General features: G+C 38.5%; 1 protein-coding gene and 1 non-coding gene across 2 annotated transcripts in view; both read right to left on the bottom strand.

Annotated features, from left to right (window-relative positions):
• Positions 1-14947, bottom strand: part of LOC145993939 (uncharacterized) — a 102346-nt gene extending 87399 nt beyond the window's left edge. The window contains exons 1-3 of the mRNA XM_083129902.1: positions 14754-14947; positions 2163-2277; positions 328-410 (exon numbers count right to left, since the gene is read on the bottom strand). Of these exons, the coding sequence (XP_082986028.1) occupies positions 328-410; positions 2163-2277; positions 14754-14783 (228 nt within the window). The 5' untranslated portion in view covers positions 14784-14947. The remainder of the gene's footprint in view (positions 1-327; positions 411-2162; positions 2278-14753) is intronic.
• TRNAT-GGU (transfer RNA threonine (anticodon GGU)) lies at positions 486-556 on the bottom strand. Its single transcript has one exon. It is a non-coding gene; the product is annotated as a tRNA-Thr (tRNA).
• Positions 14948-19611: the final 4664 nt, after the last annotated feature.

Raw genomic sequence — 19611 nt, 5'->3', positions numbered from 1 at the left:
ACAATTCAGCATCCCGACTCGATCCAGGAAGCTGATATAAGTACCTGCCCCTTTAGGGTGCTAATCAATTCACCTCTAAACTTCTCTAATCTGTACTGAACTAATTACAGTGATCATAATCGCTAAATAAATAAAACACAGCCAATTTGAAATTGTGTTACGTAATTTACAGCTCTACCTCTGACTCGTTGCTCATTGGTCAATGGGACCTAAATGTAACATCAAATAACATGTTTAAATGCTTCTAACCACCAATACAATATTTTTATTCAGAATTTGTATTATCAACACTGATAACAAAAAAAGTAAACACTATCAAATAAATACCTGTCGTTTAGCTGTGGCTTCATTTGACTTTGATTGGCAAAGATCCAACTGCTGGCGTAACTTTCTTGCTTCTTCAATAGCCTCTGTAGAAAACAAAACACCATACATTAAGGATTTGAAAAATTAATCAACACTTACAAATTTTTAGCGAAAAATGTAGGCTCGACCAGGACTCGAACCAGGGTCTCTGGCATACCATGCCATTGCTCTACCACTGAGCTACCGAGCCAGCCTGGACTCGCCTGATTTTTCGCTATCGCTGTTTTACCTGCGTGGAATCTACGTCGAAGTCTACTGCGTTTCAAAGGCAACCGATTCCGTTACGGTGGCACTGGCAGAGATGATTCCATGCAAAAACAGCGATAGCGAAAAATCAGGCGAGGCCAGGCCGGCTCGGTAGCTCAGTGGTAGAGCAATGACACGGTATGCCAGAGACCCGGGTTTGAGCCTGCATTTTTTGCTGAAAATTTATACGTAGTACATCTCCTGTGTGTTTGCCAATCTTCAATAATCAACACTTGTTTTTAATTTATTGTTTGATGTATTTTACTGCCATGTCGGCTAACTGCAAAGATGAAGATGAGTGATGAAATTGGTGCTCACAAAGAGCACCCTAGGCGGATATTGGAACCTGGGACCCCTGGCATCGTAGCATGCTGTGCTAAACACTCTGCCAGCTAATCAACACTCGTACTATCAGTAGTAGTAAACACAAATGTGTCTGGGTAGTTCCATGAAAACAGGGAAAAACATCTCTTTAGAAAAGTTGCTTCAAGAAGTTGGTAACAAAGACTTTCTATGAGACGATGCTGTTTACATAGATGGTGATGTACGAAATATGCTCCCTGTAGGAAATATGCTCCCTGTAGGAAATATGCTCCCTGTAGACTAATAAAGTGACTAACATGGTAAGAGAAGTAACTATTTTTTCTTAGGGTTTTTTAAAGTTTTTAGGAAAACTAATGAGCTTATAGTCTCTGTACTAATCCATGTTATTTCTACAATATATAAACAAATTACAATTTGAAAAATATAAACACAGAACAGAAAATATGTTACCATATTAAAAGGTATCACTGCAATGTAATGTTAGTTACCAAATGTTTATACAGTGGACCTTCATATTACGTTTCTCAGGGTACCAAGATAAAAATACTTAAGGAGAAAGAAAATGTAAAATCTAGAAAAAAAAAATATACCATTTTTTTCTCCTTGGACCATGAAGATTGAATGTTTAATGTGGGAAAATGTAAAAACCTGGATTCACTGCATGACTTTTTAGTGACAGTCTTGTGGATCTAGCAACTGACAATATGTGACCTTCAACCATCCAATAACAAACAAGTCAGCTTCAATGTACAATACCTTTTCGTTCCCCTTGGCAGGGGCTGAAATGCAATCACAGTACCATCAGCAAGTCCTGTCGCTGTGTCTACCTTAGTGCTGCAAATTGGACAGTTAAATATCAACATACAGGGATTTTCTTTGTACCATACAGTGCTATTGCAAGCGTTGAGACAGGTCAGAGAGGCATTTTTAAAAATTATAATTAAATGTTTATGCAGTAGACACATAAGCATGAGGGTGATCGATTGAACAAGATTGTTACTAACATTAAAAGCAAAGGACATTTTTTTCAAGAAATGGCTGATCAGAAAGACTGCCTATCACCTTCAAATAGCCCCTTTGAACAAAAAGAGATCTTAAGGATGTTTGACTCTCTTCATTTCTCTGGGGCTGCTTCCCCAAGGATGAATGTCATTGCATGGATCCTTAAATATGCAACTAAGAATATTGAGTTATTATTTAAAAAAATAGTAGTTAATGTTACCTACCATCTTTCGCTGATTTTGCTTGTTGGGCAATGAGTAACAGCTTCTTACATCTCTTTGCAAGTTCCTCTTTGCTAAGATTATCAAGACCTCCTTTCTTCTGGCCTTCATCTCCATCCTGTAAATAAAATGGTTGTAGTTCTTGCACAGGTAGACAAAACATCTCTCAACCGATAAATTGCAGAAGGCAATTAGAATATTGAAAATGATTGCAAAAGTACTAAAGTTTAGAGAAACTAATTTGTGTGTTTTAAAGATGCAGAAAGTATTAATTTATGGGGAATTATGTTGTTAGAAGTAGATTGTGCAAGTGATCATGCTCCTAAGTCACTCTGATGTTTTCTATTCACATGTAAAACATTGTATATGTGTTGAAAGAAAGTATAACAACCTAACAATCGCAACCTACTTGAAGCATACAATAGTAACAAGGTTAAAATGTAGAGTGAAATTACAAGGGTTGGATAAAAAGTAATGGCAACACTGCTGTCCCGTGAAAGGGGTGAGTCACAGCGCCACAAGCGTTTCGTGGCTGATAAAGGAATGTCAGACGAGGCTGATAAAGGAATGTCAGACGAGAAAGTATAGTGAGTGGGAGCGATTGTATGTTTTTCAGTCAAAAACAGCAGTGCTCTGAAGCAGAGGACGAGAGTGCAAGCGCCCTAACAATATGTTTAGGCAAGAAGAACAACGTCTCTCAGGCAGACGGACAACGCAGCCTACTTCTGCACCTTCTTGCAACACCACCTTCGTCTCGCATTAAGAAGGAAGCGACGGCACGGTGTCCCATCATCCTGCTTGACAATGCAAGGTGTCACACTGCGAACAATGTGACGGCGCTCCTGCATAACTGGTAATGGGAGGTACTGGAACATCCGCCGTATTCACCGTTATAAGACCATGTGATTACGACCGTTTTGTCAAAATGAAGGAACCACTGGGCGGGAAGCACTACAACACGCGCGAAGCCATCATACGTGCTATAGGGCGGTCACTGCGGGACATCGACAGAGATGGACGTGCTGACGGTGTACGACGCCTTCCATACGTGTGACAGAAGGTCGTATAGATGAGGGGTGATTACTTTGAAGGAATGTAACACATGCTCCTCTGCCAATACAGTCAAGTACCAATTATACCAGTGTTGCCATTACTTTTTATCCAACCCTTGTATAGTGCTAAGAGCACCAAACCTGGCTTACCTAACCTACTCATGTAAACATATGGAGCAAGACAGAAAGAATTATTCTGCACAAAAAACTGTTCAATATGTGCTTACAGATCTGCATAGTATTCATGTAGAAAATGCATGTGTATCATGATAATAACAGAATTATACACTCAAAACTTAGGCTGAGGATTCTGAGTTAACTAATTCAGTATCATAACTGCATTACAATATACAAGTTGTGTCAGCAAAATCCTGTTAAAATTTAAGTTGAAGTTTCTGCTAAATTGGTTGTTGATGCGTCAAGAGACCAGACATGTGTGTAAGATGCACAGAATGTTGAAATGCCAGAGTTAGTGAGGTTAAGTACAGAACACAGTCGGAGAGTAGTGATTATAGAAGGTTTTGGCACTGAAAAGTCACCAACTGAAATCATAAGGTTCTTTGGGTATCCAAAGTCAGTTGTGCAAGACATTGCACACAAGTATGAGGCCTCAGAGAAGTCCAAAGAGGGTTCTGCTAACCCAGTGAGAAAAATTAATTGGAAGGAGAAGACAGCAAGGGTGGTTTGTTCACCCTTGGACTTCATTCAGTGGTCCAAAGAGTCCAAGAGCTCATTTTGGAAGATACAAGATGTCGCTTAGGTAATTGGTGACCACCTTGAGGGGTGAGTGAGGCCACCATGCGGCACATAGCTGAAGAGGACCTGAGATACACATCCTATCAGATCAAGGTACGACAGATGCTGTCTGAGATTGACTCAAGAGCGTTGCCTGCTGGTCGAAGGTAATCTAGCCTCTGATAGTACAGATAAAAACCCTCTGGACCATTAAGTGTGGACAGCTAAAGAGGGCATGCTTGTGCTTCAGGCAGTGATCGAAGCAAAAGGGTCTTACATTGAACAACAGGATGCAGGAAGCATCCCTTCACAGATATACAAAGCTTGTTTGGTTAAGTATGTTTTGATGTATAAACATTTGCTATAATACACTGTCTGGATTTTGCTGATGCATGCTGTACAATTAAATGAAAAATTTACCTCACATTCAGGCTGAAGACAGTTTTCAGGTATTGCCTCAGCTGCAAATGTATCACGACATTCAAGAGTGCCATGCAACTGGCAGGTATACTTGCCCCCCTCCCCCCTACCATATACATAAGATCCAAGACCCATTTACAATTTCATTTACATGACAAAATGATAAACATAACCATCAATAATGAATTTTTATCTTACACCTATTAACTAATACAAAAGTAAAAAAAACATTGGGTAACAGTATGGTATAGTGAAAACACATTTCACTCGTTCATTTAGTAATTTTTTACATTCGTACTTACCTATTATGCATTGCGAAACATTGTTTAAGGTGGGATTTCGCTTTTTTCATGAAAATAGCTTCAGTTTTCCACATAACGAGTAATTATTGTTCGTTCCTCTCACACACAATATGGCGGAGAAATCTTCACTAGCGTTGTCGATTATCAGTGGGTTTGCAGTGTTGCAACCTTCTTCACTGAAAAATACCTACTTTCGTGTTACTCATTTTGTATTTTCTTCTGGGTTCGAAAACCCCACGAACCATGCACGGAGAGCCCCACGAACCATGCACGTGCAGCCCCACACACCATTCACGGATAGCCCCACGAACTATTCACGGATAGCTCCACAAACCATTCTAATAGCCCCACAAACCATGCATGGATAGTCCCAAAAAATGTTCATAAATACACAAACCATTCATAAATAGCCCCACAAACCACGCATGCAAGTTTAGGTTAGGTTCTGTGAGGTTAGGCAAACATTGTTAAAATTGTCATGTTCTGGCAAAACAATGGCAAGTTTGGAAACACTGACCGACACTGTCATTGAACGCACGGAACATTTGGTTCACGTAGTCGAACGTAATGGAGGCTTTTCGGCATCGGAGAGACATTAATGTCGAAAAATACATGATTTACCTGCCGTATAAGTTGAACAAAGGGAGAAAACACTTTCACAAGCTTTCAAAATTCTACAGAAACTCAGTTCCGTAAGTAGTTTCTCCTGTAAATTTGAAGAAATGTGTTTTCCCTGTACCATACTGTTACCAAACATTGCTGAGATACATACACACACACACCTTTACAATACACATACTAAAACAGACTCCAAATAAAATAACATTGATAATAACAAATAATCATAAAACCTTCTGTGAACATGTTACCCATCTGGAGAATTTGCTTACTTATGTGTATAAATTAATATGAGTATCTCAAACCATATTTTTTTTAATAAGTGATGTTTTAAGCCCTTCTAGAATTTTGTAACTGAAGAGGCATAAACTATGGCAGTGGCGCAGGAACGCAGGGGTGGGGGGTGGGGGGAGTACAGGGGTACATTGTACCCCTAAATTTTTGAAGGGGGTACTGTACCCCCTAAATACGAAAATTGAGTTGTACCCCCTGTACCCTCTTGGTAATTTGACAGCAGACGGAAGGTGCTACTGTTAAAATAACCTATTTTCAGTTCGCCCAATAAAAAAGTGTATATTGTTTATAACTTATAAACATTATCTTCCTTACCACAGAAATTCAAACCATTCTAAACTTATTCTACTATTGAGCGACCACAAGGAAAAAACCTTGGACGAAAAGTCTCCGTGCAGCTTTTCCTTCTTCCGTTCAGATCAGATTTACTCTAAAATCACGCAGCAGACGAATGCTTCTTTGCGTAAGGGGAGAGGAACACTTTTCTAAGGAAATGGTCACGTCGATTCGAAGATAAGATACAAATCTTCATCAGAAGAGTATATAACTTATTCCATTTTCTTTTGAATATTTAAAATGGAATATTCCAAAACGAAATACTTACACAAACGAGACGAGATACTACAGACCAACTGGGAAGGGTGGGGGGGGGGGGGGTACAATGTACTGCTGTACCTCACCCATATTTTCCATAACTTTGTAAGAGGGTGTTCGGAAAACTATACTTAAACCTAATTATTAAGAGATTTTGAAAATAGAGTCCCGATTAGCCTATCTGAGCATGAAGTGAATCTAGAATAAGTTTTAATGACTTCCGAGTGGAAACCGAAACAAAAATTAACACAAACAAGAACAAGAAGGACCTCACCACACAGGAGACGAGATGAGGCTGTGACAATTTTCGACTCATCGCATCACGATATCTTTGCTAGGTGAAATGAAATTTTTCCTAGACATTTAAACAAGGTGCAATTTACAATATTATCAGAGGGGGTTAATTATTTTTACCTATGTATTAGATATACTTATAATTGAACATTAACTGCTTAAAATCTAATTTTGGTATCGAATGCAACACAAACACAACACCTTTTTAAGTTAAACCCTAAAGTCAATCTGTAAGAAAATTACATTAGTCACATGAATGTACGAGATAAATGAAACTCGTTGCAGGTTCTATTGGTAGATTTTGGATTGGATTCACAAGGTCTTTGAGTGAGATGAGAATGTTTGATTGATTTATTTGGTTTATTTTACTTCTCATTTCTGCCACTTTTGGTTAATTGCAAAGATGGGGATGGGCGATGATAATATGAAATTGATGAACACTCACATGCCCAACCTGGGACCTTTGGGGTCAAAGCATGCTAAGCTAACCCCTCCGCCACGGAGGCCGGCGAGGTGGGAATCTGTTTTGGATTTTCTTTGCTTTAACTGTAACGCTCACATGCTTTTGCTCACATTAAAGTTTACCTTTTCACATAAATGAGAAATTGACATGTCACCCTAAAACACACGCATGTATCTGCATTTAATACCACTACATACGAAAGGAAATCTTGGGTGGTTCTTCATATTGTCCACCAAAGATTGAAACGAAAAAAAAAACATTTTGAGCGTATGCCTTTCCTTGCTTCCTCTGACATCTGAAGAATTTCGGTTTTGTATATGTAATGATAGTACTTTGAAGAGTGTTATTAGGTACAGCTAATTATATAACAAATAAATGCTTTGTCAAATGGTTCACAAAAATTTCAAAGTTAGACTTCTTACGAGTTGGTCGGGAACCATCTCAACTGTTTTTTTTTCTTTTTTTAATACAAATCCCTACAGATGTCTGAGTAAATACCAAATACATGGCTTCTAAAAGACACATCTGCCATAAATTGTTTAAAGATATTTTTATGCGTAACTATCGGAATTTAAAATTAGAATGAATTGAACTGAAGTGGAACTCTATAAGTAAGATATATTCATAACGTGGTTTCTATATTCAGTGGGTGGGAGATGATTATTCCTGGTTGGGTGGCTCAAGACCATCCTCGCCCCCTTTAATCTCAACCTGCATTAAAATGAATAGATGTATCTTTGTTCGCAATTTTCACATTTCGAACTCCTGATTTTCCGTTCCGTTAAATCCAAATAAGGCCAGATTATAACACCATTAAGCCTTGTTTCCATGATTATGAAAAACTAAATATGCTGACCAAGGGAAAGAAAAAGAGAGAAGGTTTGGAATAAGGAGTATGGGGAAGACCACAGAAAAGATATGCAAAGTGCTTAAGAAAGCGGGAATTAAAACTTACAGGAAGGGAGGGAGAAGCATCTTAGGAATAGCGAGGAATGCAAACAAGAAAAAGGAAAACAGAGAAGAGGAAGAGGAAGGGATTATCTACGAAGTGAAATGTAAAGAATGTCAGAGTGTGTACATAGGAGAAACGAAAAAGAGGCTGAAAGACAGGTTGAAACAACATAGGGATGATGTACGACTTAAGAGAGAAAGAAATGCAATATTTAAACACACGAGAGAAACAGGACATGACATAGAGTGGGATGAGGCTAAGCAGATAGGAAGGGAGAAGAGAATGCTAGTGAGAAAATGGAAGGAAGCTAAGGAAATAGAGAAGAAAGGTGAAGAAGACACAATGAACTGGAATGGGGGATTGAAGTTAAACAAAGAATGGAAGAAGATGTTGGAAAGAGTGGAAAGGAAAAGAGAGAAAGAGGAGAGGAGAAGGAAGAAAAATGAAGGGAAAAGAGCGTGAGATTAAAAGTCCAACCACATTCTATATGGAAGTAATTGTGTTTAGACTTTTAGGTGAAAGTAAAGTTGGAAAGTGAAAGTCACCTGCTAGAAAGTTCCTAACAACTTTCTAAATAGTCTGGAGGGAGTAATGTTTGTGTATATATAATGCCCTGTTTTTGTATCTTGTTACTTTTGTACTTGATACAGAGTCTGAAGAAGACCTTGCTAGAAGGTTGAAACGTTACGTTTAGTTTATGTTTTTAATAAAATAAATTACTGCCTTGGTCAGCATATTTAGTTTTTCATAAGGCCAGAACGAAGTCCAGAGCTTTATATATTTCAGAATTGTTATCTGGTTTTAAAATCTGTTTAAAAAAACATAAATTCTAAGAAAAACAAAGAAAAAAGAGTTATGCAAATTTTGCATTAAATAACAGGACATTTGTATGTTCTGTTCTAAAATAGAATATTTCCCATGCCTTCACATTATACGTAAGTATCAAGGATGTATTTAGGAGGGCGTCCGGATACTACCCCGAAAGACTTACCAAGAAGTAAAAGTAAATAATCAAAATATAATTCTTCAGCATTTGTTATATAATCGATGGTTATTTCCGCTGAACTTATTGGAAGGTAAGGAATTTGGCTTGTACGGCTTTGAAGGGTTCCAAAAGATTTATGCACACAACTAATGATAAGATCCATAAAATATTAATCAGAAACTTTACTTTTCGTTCATTGGATCTAACTCCTTGTTTGTTATTCAATAGATATTCAATTATTTTCCTATTTGACATTAAATTCCTTGCCAGGGCAGTTGTTTTTATGCAAATCTTGGCGATCTTAACTACACGTAAGCTAGATAATGAATATATGCTTCTATATCTCTATTATTTTACTATATTTTACCTATTCATGTAATAACAACAATACAATATTAACTAACTTACATATTTAATTTATATTTTAATTTAATTAAATATAATTATTATAATTATAATTATTTATTATTATTATTATTATTATTATTATTATTGTAACACTTGGTTGGACACCCGAAATGTATTTCTAGGTGCAATAGTATGTGTGTTATATATATGGGAGGCTGAATTTTGTACCCCCCCAAATGAAAAACGTTCCTGCGCCACTGAACTATGGTATGCAACATGTTCCAAAAGCACGTAGAGTCAACAATAAGATGATTTGCACAGAAATTATGTTACACAGAAGAATGAACAGCAGAGACTTACTACAATTGAATAAAGAGGCAGAAACTACTTTAGTGCATGCTAAACTTCCCTATTCTCCTCTGTGGCATTTATCATCATGCAGTCAATCATGCTTCTTGATGTTTACCATGGTCTATGATTTTGTCCATTCAATGTAACTTTGGATAGCAGTGATTAGGTTAAAGAATAACATTTGACACCCACTCCCGAAGGTTACGAAAATGGTTTAGAATTTCCTGTCCAAGAGTATGAGCTGCAGTATAGTTGTAGTTGTACAGTGAGTTCGATGACTGCCAGATCATCTTGCCCAACCCCTCACGTAGAGTATCGACAAGTATCTTGGCATTCAACATCAACACAGCCCATTTGCAACCAAGAGAAAGTAAGATGCAGATAATGTCATAGAACAACAACTGCTTCACCAAGCAAAAGTGTGAAAAATGTAGTGTAGCAATCTGTGGTGAATATGCTATTACTATTTGCCATAAATGTGATGAAAATGCCACATGCTGAACTGATAAAAAAAAAAAAAACTGTTGATCTCCAGTAAAATTCCTTATAAAAATTAGTTTGCCTGACATTTCCAATATTTTTCATTATTTTTATTACTTAGTACTTCATTGTATTCTATTATTTGTGATTTGTTTTATTGAGCTGTGTTTCTGTATAACACTGTATTCCTTACAAAACTTAACTTGATATGGTTTGTAAAAATATGTATATTAAAATTTCAGTATCCGCCAAACATCTGAAATGCCTTTACTTTCTTCTTTTTCACATTGGTACTTATTTATTTACTCAGAGTTTCAGATACAGTCTTACTTGGCCATTTTACACAGAAACTTACGTATTCTGCATTGCTAAGGATTCTTGAAGGTGGGATTTTGTTTTTTTCACGACAATAATTTCAATTTTCCACATATCAAGTAATTATTGTTTGTTGGTTTTTGGTTACGTTACACACAATATGGCGGGCAAATCTTGACTAGCGTTGTCTATAATCAGTGGGTGTGCAGTGTTTCCAACCATCTTCAAAGAAAAATACCTACTTTCGTGTTACTGATTTTGTATTTTTTTCCAGGTTCGAAAACCCCACGAACCATGTATGTAGCCCCACAAACCATTCATAAATAGCCCCACAAACCATACACGTCAAGGTTAGGTTAGGTTTGGTTAGGCAAACATAGGGTAACACTATACATGAGACAGATTTCTTCAAATTTACAGGAGAAAGTACTTACGCAAATCATTTTCTGTAGCGTTGTTATGTTCGGGAATGTAGTTTTGATCCATTTTAATGCGAATGCATGTGGTTTTCTACGAAAATCTCTTTCCGACGTGCTATTGCTGCTGCCGCCATTTGCTTTCTGCACAAGAGTACAATGTTCCATGTGTTAGATACGTAAACACTGTAGTCAGTGTTTCAACCCACGCCGTGTTTTCCCTATAAACTGACCTGTCGAGGATGCGTCGTAAAGTTGTTGCAGGGTGTGGAAGATGTCATGGAATTTGTAATTCAACATGGAATCTTGAAGAAAGAAGTGGAATGCAGGACGTGTAAAGTTAAAATTAAAAGAATTCCGTGTATTTTCTTTAATCGAGAAAAACCGATGTTGTCCGTAAATGCTAAATTGAACAAAAGGAGTGCTAATGGAACCTAACCTAACAGGCCTAACCAAACCTAGTAGGCATACCTCGTCCCCGTGATGGTTCGTGGGGCTATCGTGAATTTTTGGGCTAACGTCAATGGTTTTTGGGGCTAACATCAATGGTTTAATAATTACTTTTTATGTCAAAAATTTAACTTTTTTGGTGAAAAAATTTTGTGGTGTTTTTAATTATGGGGTAAAATTTTCGTATCCCCAAAACGTATTTCTTCAATTTTACAGGAGAAAGTACTTACCGAAATGGGTTTATTTATACTTTAGGAAGGTCTTGGAAGTTTGTTTCCACCTCGTTGAAATTTTTTTGCCGGTAAATCATGTAATTTTAGACATTAATGTCACTCCAATGCACGAAAGCTGTTCCCTTGATGTCCGTCTACTACGTGAACCAAATATTTGCGAGCGTTTCATGACGTAACAACCGGTCAGTGTTTCCAAATACGCGGTTTTGTAACTGTGTAACAGTTCTAGAACGTAAATAAACGTGAGTTACTGTTCATCATTTCTGATTACGAACTTGCGACAACATGACGTGCACAGGATCAGTGGCGTGCTCAATGTGAGGTTGATGGGGGCTATAACCCCCCCTTTCGCCCAGTATCTCTAAGGCTATTTATGAATGGTTCGTGGGCTATTTATGTATGGTTCGTGGGGCTATCCGTGAATGGTTCGTGGGGCTATCCATGAATGGTTCGTGGGGCTATCCGTGAATGGTTTGTGGATCTATTTATGAATGGTTCGTGGGGCTATCCGTGAATGGTTCATGGGGCTATCCGTGAATGGTTCGTGGGGCTATCCGTGAATCGTTCGAGGGGCTAGTGCCAATGGTTCCTGGGGCTATATTTTTAACTATTGAAACCTTTGCGTGGCCCTACTAACCTATCCACGCGCCAATGGTTCATGGGGCTAGCGCCAATGGTTCGTGGTGCTATCTTTTTCACTATTGAAACCTTTGCGTGGCCCTACTAACCTATCCACGTGCCAATGGTTCGTGGGGCTAGCGCCAATCGTTCGTGGGGCTATATTTTTAACTATTGAAACCTTTGCGTGGCCCTACTAACCTATCCACGCGCCAATGGTTCGTGGGGCTAGCGCCAATGGTTAGTGGGGCTATCTTTTTCACTATTGAAACCTTTGCGTGGCCCTACTAACCTATCCACGCGCCAATGGTTTCAGTTGCTTTGTTTTATTTCAATCACTTATCGCACAACACTCTTGCTACCTTGCGTTCTGACGTCAGCAGACTGAAGTTTATTTTTAGGCTAAAGGCCTATGTTGTTAACCATATCATTAAAATTTCAGTAACCACCAAACGTCTCTAATTCCCTTATTTTCGTATTTTCCACATTCATACTTACGTATTCTCCATACTAGTACCTAGATATTTTGCTATGAAGAAGGTCGCAACACTGCATAACCACTGATCATGGACTACGCTAGTCAAGATTTCTCCGCCATATCGCGTGTAACGCAAGCAAAAGCGAAGAAAATAAAAATACTCCATATTTCGAAAATTGAGATTATTTGCCTGCAAAAAACGAAACGCAAAATAGAAGAATCCTTACGAATGCAGAATATGTAAGTATCAATGTGAAAAATACGAAAATAAGGGAATTAGAGACGTTTGGTGGTTACCGAAATTTTAATCCTATCTGCTTCGTGGATCATTTATTAACGTATATTCACGTTTTTTTGATCAATTTTTTTTTAAAAAAAAAAGTGTTTTTGTGAATTATTTTTTAAATTTAGGTATTTTTCGGTGAACAAGCTTGCAACTCTGCATGCACACTCCAAATCGACAAAACACTGGCACAACGTGCGATCAACGGGTAAGCTATCGCCATATTGTGTGTGGAAATAAGTAAGAACAGTAAGTACTCGTAAATGTAAGAAATATGCATTATTTTCGTTAGAAATTAAGGTAAATTTCTCGTATCGGACAAACGGATTTCTTCAAATTTACAGGAGAAATTACTTACCGAATGCAGTTTCTTTAGACTTGTGGAAGTTCAGGGAAGTGTTTTCTCGCATCGTTCATTGAATTTTGCCGGTAAATCATCTATTTTTCGATATAAATGTCTGACCGATGCACGAAAGCTCTTGAATCCATTTACTTCCAGGTGGATGTAGCCTGTGTCTGATGACGTAATCCCGGTCAGTGTTTCCAAACACGTGTTTTTGTAACTGAAGAAGGTACATTTCCGCAAATGGTTTGTGGGGCTATGTGTCAATGGTTCGTGGGGCTATGCGAGAATGGTGTGTGGGGCTACGCATATTTTTTTCGAAACCAATTTTTCACTATTGTAACCTATAGTGACCCTACCTAACCTAACCTTACCGGAAATGGTTCGTGGGGCTATGCGTCAATGGTTTGTTGGGCTACGTAGGTATTTTTGGGTGCAGTGGGGTGGAAACACTGCATGCCGAGTACGGTAGTGAAACTGTGACCGCCATTTTGCGTGTTACCGAAGGCAAAAAGAAACGAAGAAAACTTGCTCGATATGTCACAAATAGAGCTTATTTCCTTGAAATAAGCGAAATGCCACCTTCAGAAATGTTTCTCAATGCAGAATACGTAAATACGAATATTCAAATTAAATGAACTAGCAAATTTCAGCCGTTTGTCCGATACGAGAAATTTAAAAGTAAAAGTAAAAGGTAAAGTGTTCCCCTGTGCATAGCACCACGCCATGAAGGCGTATAGGGGGTGTGGGGGTAACGCCCCACACTTTCTTGATCCGGTCGTGAGTGGGGGTGATGTGATCAGCATCACGCCCCTGACCGCCTTTACCCCCCAGGGTTTCCCCCAGGTACCCATGTTATTCGACGCTGGGTAGGCGCCGGGGCCGCTTCCACCGTTAGAAAAGTTCCCGAATTTGAGCCGGCCGGGGATCGAACCCGGGACCTTGAGCATGGTAGTCAGACGCGTTACCGACTGAGCCACCGCGGCCGGAAATTTACCGAAATTAATTGTTTCACCAAAATAAATGTTCCGCAATACAGAATAGTACGTTAGCAATGTAAAAAGCTGCGAAATAAATCATTGATAGGTGTCTCACGTATAGTAAAGTAGTACCCTGGATTTATTTTCATCATGGAACAAATTATAAAACAATAAATGTGTCGGGATATAATTCTGGTTAGGTGGAAAACTTCCCTTAAAAAGGACATTCCTGTAGGTTACAGCATGCATCGAGAGTTGTTTGATTGTGTCGCTTAATATTATACTGAATATTCTGCCTAATTTATTTCTTCTTAATCGAATGTTTTACGAAGATTTTTGTATTAACTTCCATCCATTTTAATTAGGCTGCGTTCCTCACATACATTGAAGTACACGGCTGTATCGGCTAGACACTAAGTCGAGTTGCATTTGGATTAGATTCCCAGTACAGTCAAGGAACTGTTGAAAATTATATGATACGATTAACTTACGTAAGTGAAATAGGCACTAAGTAAATAATAATTTCTACTTACTGTAATTACATATTAACAAAACGTTGATTGTGCACAGTGGCATACATTATGACGTACCTTGACAGAATCCTCTTTCTCCTCATTCATGATCGAAAATAACTGTACTCGAATTCGTTTCTGTATATGTTCGAAGTCGGGGAAAGTTGTATTGTCTTACATTAGTTACTGTACAAAAAAAAGTATCAAATTTTACGTAAGTTTACTCTATATTGTCCAACACCCAGTTACGTATTTCGCAAATTTTCATTCATTTGTTCTGTTTTCATCGTTCCTTTACGTACATCATTATTACCAGGTCTCAATAGTTTAAATACACACTTGAAATAATTTTTAAAAACTTCTTAAACGCATACAAAGAAAACGAGAGGGAAATGCTTCCTTGCCGTTGGCGAAACGCTGCGATTGCCAAAAACTGGAGTCAAATACTTACACACATGCAGGCACGTATCCAGAGGGTAAGGTTTAGGGGGCTCGAGCCCCCCCGAAAGTTTTAGGTTTACACTAGATAAAATGAGGTTTTTGGTTTCTTGTGGTGTAAAATAAAATAATGTGACAATAATTTAAGGAAATAAATAATTATCGAGACAAGACGGAGAACGTTCCGTAACGCTGTTATTGATAATAGCACGTATCCAAGATGGGGCACAGGCGGCTCGACCCTCTCCCCAGGAAATTTTTCAGTTTACGTTAGATAAAATTAAGTTTTTGGCTTCTTGAATAATGTGAAAATAATGTAAGGAGAGAAATAATTATCGAGACAAGACGGAGCATGTTTATACCCCTGTTATTGTTAATAGCCCGTATCCAAGGTGGGGATGAGGTGGCTCGAGCCCCTCTCAGGAAATTTTTCAATTTACACTAGATAAAATTAGATTTTTGGCGTCTTGAATAATGTAAAGATAATAAATTTATAAATCTGAGAGAAATAATTATCGAGACAAGACGGAGAGCGTTCTATAACCTTATTATTGTCAATAGCACGTATCCAAGGTGGGAATCAGGAGGCTCGAGCCCCCCTTCAGGATTTTTTTCTGTTTACACTAGATAAAATTAGGATTTTGGCTTCTTGAATAATGTGATCATAATTTGGGAGAAATAATTATCGAGGCAAGACGGAGAATGTTCTATAACCCTGTTGTTGATAATATTGCACGTAAACTTTTCTTACGCTTTCGGTGTTGTCGCAGCGCACTTGAGCACTATGTAGAGACTTGTCTGCATTTGGAAGCTGCACAACAAAGGTAGCGCCACACGTAGGGCGACTCGTTGTAATTTCTAATCTCTGGAAGGCGGGAGAGGGTACGTTCTTGAATGAGAGAAGGAGTCAACTACTGGCAATATTAACGAATCGTTTTATCTGCGGAACGTTCTAGAATATAATGAGGATATAAATACGCAGATTCAATTTTTCGGTTGATCTGTACAAAGAATCGGTTAATGGAGATTTCAGAGGTAAGACAATTCATACAGTCGATTGGTGATCAGATCAGTCAGCGTCTTCTGGTTGCTTTATAAGATATAGTGATTCGAAAATGAAGACATTGACGACAGCATAACTTCTGGTGCCTCAGAGTAGTGCTAGTTCGGTTCGAGGGCCTCTCTCTCTCTCTAAAGTGAATATTTCAGCAGTACCGGATATTGGAGTCAGTAGCGTACGCAGGATTTCATCAAGGGGGGTGTTATTTCGAAAACTTTCTACAAATTCACATTACCATTGTTTTATTATACTTTAATTAATAATAATAATAAATTAATTAATAATTCTTATAATTAATTAGTTTAATTACTACTAATAATTACTACTAATGCAGCTGCTATTTATGAAAGAAATAGAACAAAATTACATTTCTTTTGTTTCTTTGTTACAAAATAATTGTCTAGTCAACGGTTATTTGTATATGATAAGTGAGACATTTTAAGTGTGAAGAAAATCCATAAAAACAAGCAAATATATTAAATTTATTGAAATAATCGAAATATGAAACTCATTCAAGGAGCCGCGCTGGTCTAGTCTGACAACCTCGTGGGAGATCCGGGTTCGATTCCCGGAATTGGTTGGAATTTATCCAGCCTTGTCTCCGCACCCAGCCTCATAGCAATGGGTACCTGAGAGCAACCCTGAGGGATGAAGGCTGCCGGAGCATGGTGCTGATCACATCACCTGCAAAATAGTTCAAGATCGAGAATCTTTGGGACCCACCACACCACTACGTGTGCCTTCATGGCACGGTGCTATATGCACGGGGGAATTTACATTACCTTTACCTATGGAACTCGCCCAGGATGATGATGAAGCGCGAGAATACATGTTGCTAAATTCCACTGAGTCTATGTTTTCGTTGAAAAGTAAGTTTATAGACATTCCAACACATTTATCACTTCTAGGTGATTCACAAAGCACTTCTTCAACATTATGTAATGATGTGGATGTAGACTCAGCATCACTTGAGAGTTCACAAGGGGATGTGAAATCAGTACCGGGAAGAACGTTTGCAATAAGGTCGGCACACTGCGACAAAGCAAGGAATTTTCACAATTCTCGCGAGAGTCACTGCACGACTTTTTGCAAAAAAATTGCAAAATTGAACTTTTCGGCCGCTTAGATTGTGTTTGGAATGTTGTGTTTTTCTTCATGCTGCATGGGAATAATAATTCAAATTATTATTATTATTATTATTATTACTGTCGCAGATCTTTGACTGTGTTAAATTAGCTATTTTTATTTTTTTCTATAGCATTTTCCATAATATTTCAAAAGCTCAAGGGGGGGGGTTAAACCCGGTAACCCCCCCCCTTGCGTACGCCACTGATTGGAGTGGTTTATTAAAACAGAAATAAGCTGCATAGATCAACTGAAAATCAAAGTTTTGAGTGATGATTTAGTTTTGCCAGAACTAAATTTCGTATATGCAGTCCGAGAATTTCATAGTAAAAAAACAACAACTTTTGTTTAAGCCTACTGGGTTCGAAACACATTCGAACACTTAACTACCATAAAGAGACAGCCGAAAATGTTATGAATGTCGAGAAGAGAAAGGAAGATGTTGCATATGTATACATTTTAGGCGGAAATTGCAGGCTCTACCAACTGAGCCACCTAACCATTCTTGACTTCAACCGATTTTTCGTTAAAATGTCTACATAGTACATGTCCTGTGTATATCAAATCGTAAGGTGTTGCCTGTATAGTGAACAAGCACGGAAAATATAGGAGAGAGAAGAAAACTAGGAGCGTTCCCACCGGTTGAGGAGATTTTTTTTCTGTGGTCAACAAGAGTTACTACTTCGAGGTGACAATGACAGTGGCCTAATAAGGGAGATTTCACACCCTGTCGCCTGAGGATTTCACAAGTCGAAATTAGGTTTGTGCGGCCTTTTGTGTCGTTACGGTGTGAAACGTTGCTGTTGATTGGTCCATTCCAATTGACATGTATTGCGTGTCCCTTCCGTCTAAAACCTTCCTAAGTCTTGAAAATCCAAGTCACAAGGATGGAAAATTGCCTTGTTAAGGTTAGGCGTGAAGGCAGGCAGACGACAGCACCCTAAAGGATCATATCCATACCTGCAGGAAGAACGCATCTTACTTCAATCTCCAATACGGAATGATAAAAACTTCTGGTGAGTTGATTTTTAAAAAAAAAGGCGTGCCCAGGATTTTCGGAAGGGAGAGGGGTTACGCATACTATTTTTGGTGGTCAGTCCTGATTTTGCCATTTTTTTCATGTCTTTGACGTTCCTCTTTTTTTTTAAAAAAAAATAATTAAACTTTCCTTGCACCGCCGTCCGCCCCGCCCCCCCCTTGGAACCCAATTGCCACCACTGGTCTTGAACATACAATTGTGAGGTTTTTACCATACCCCTTAAAAAATGGTGTTGAGCCCCCCCCCCCCCCGAAAGGAATTCCTGGATACGTGCCTGCACACATGGTCACCGTTAGGGGTGTGCGACGCGTTCCACAGCACTCGAATAGAAGGGAGAAAAACATATTGTTGTGAAAAGAAAAATTGCGTCATAGCAAAGTTGTATTTCTGGTAACGGACAACTCTGTCCTTTCTTGTCAAGCCACCAGTGAAAATTCGCCGACAAGGAACCAAGATACACTAAGTATCACCCAACCTGCCACAATACGAGACGAACTTTTTCTTCTGTCCCATCTCATTTCGAAAACATTCACTAGTTCTTGTCCCATCTCCTTTTATGAGACGAGACGGAAAATGTCTCGTCTCGTGAGCAACTCTAACATTAACAATAGAAGCATCCCCCTAGGTGTCCCCAAAGTCTCGAGCAAACATCCTCCCATGTCACAATTTCCAGTTCAATGATATGTCACTAACAAGGAAACAGTCATGCCCAGGTCGAGAGTCAAACCTGGAACATGCGACTTCCTCAGATACATCATGAATTTTGTGTATAATAATTACAACGCCAGTTCATTCCTGGAAATTCTGAATCTGCGGTTTGGTTTGCATATAGGCTATAAGCAGGATAATATTCAGTTTTCGAGGGCTCGAACCGTTAAAACGAGGAGTCAAAAAAATATATTAAGAAAGGTTTCTTTTTGTATTTATAATGATAAACCTTTGCATACGTTGTTAATTCTATATTTTTCGCGACTTGAGACTGTCAATGAGACATTTACAAATAAAAATGAGACAGGCATTTACAACTCTCAACGAGAATTAGACCAAGGCTGCCATGTCTTGTCTCGATAGGATTCTTAGTGATGAAGTTGTGGACCAACTAATTAATGCGTTCGGGGTAACGAGATGAGGCGGCTTTTTTCGAAGTACAAATTTCAAAATATATCGTACCATTTCAGTATGGGATATTGTTACGCACATGCGCGTATATATAGTTCACGTGGGGGGGGGGGGTACGGATGGATCACCTTGTGGTATGATTAGAGTTGCTTTAT

The sequence above is a fragment of the Lepisma saccharinum genome, chromosome 10 (genome assembly GCF_977018435.1).
Source record: "Lepisma saccharinum chromosome 10, izLepSacc3.1, whole genome shotgun sequence".
Classification (NCBI taxonomy): Eukaryota; Metazoa; Arthropoda; class Insecta; order Zygentoma; family Lepismatidae; genus Lepisma; species Lepisma saccharinum.
The sequence above is the reverse complement of the archived record's forward strand: the minus strand, read 5'-3'. Positions and strand labels throughout refer to the sequence as shown.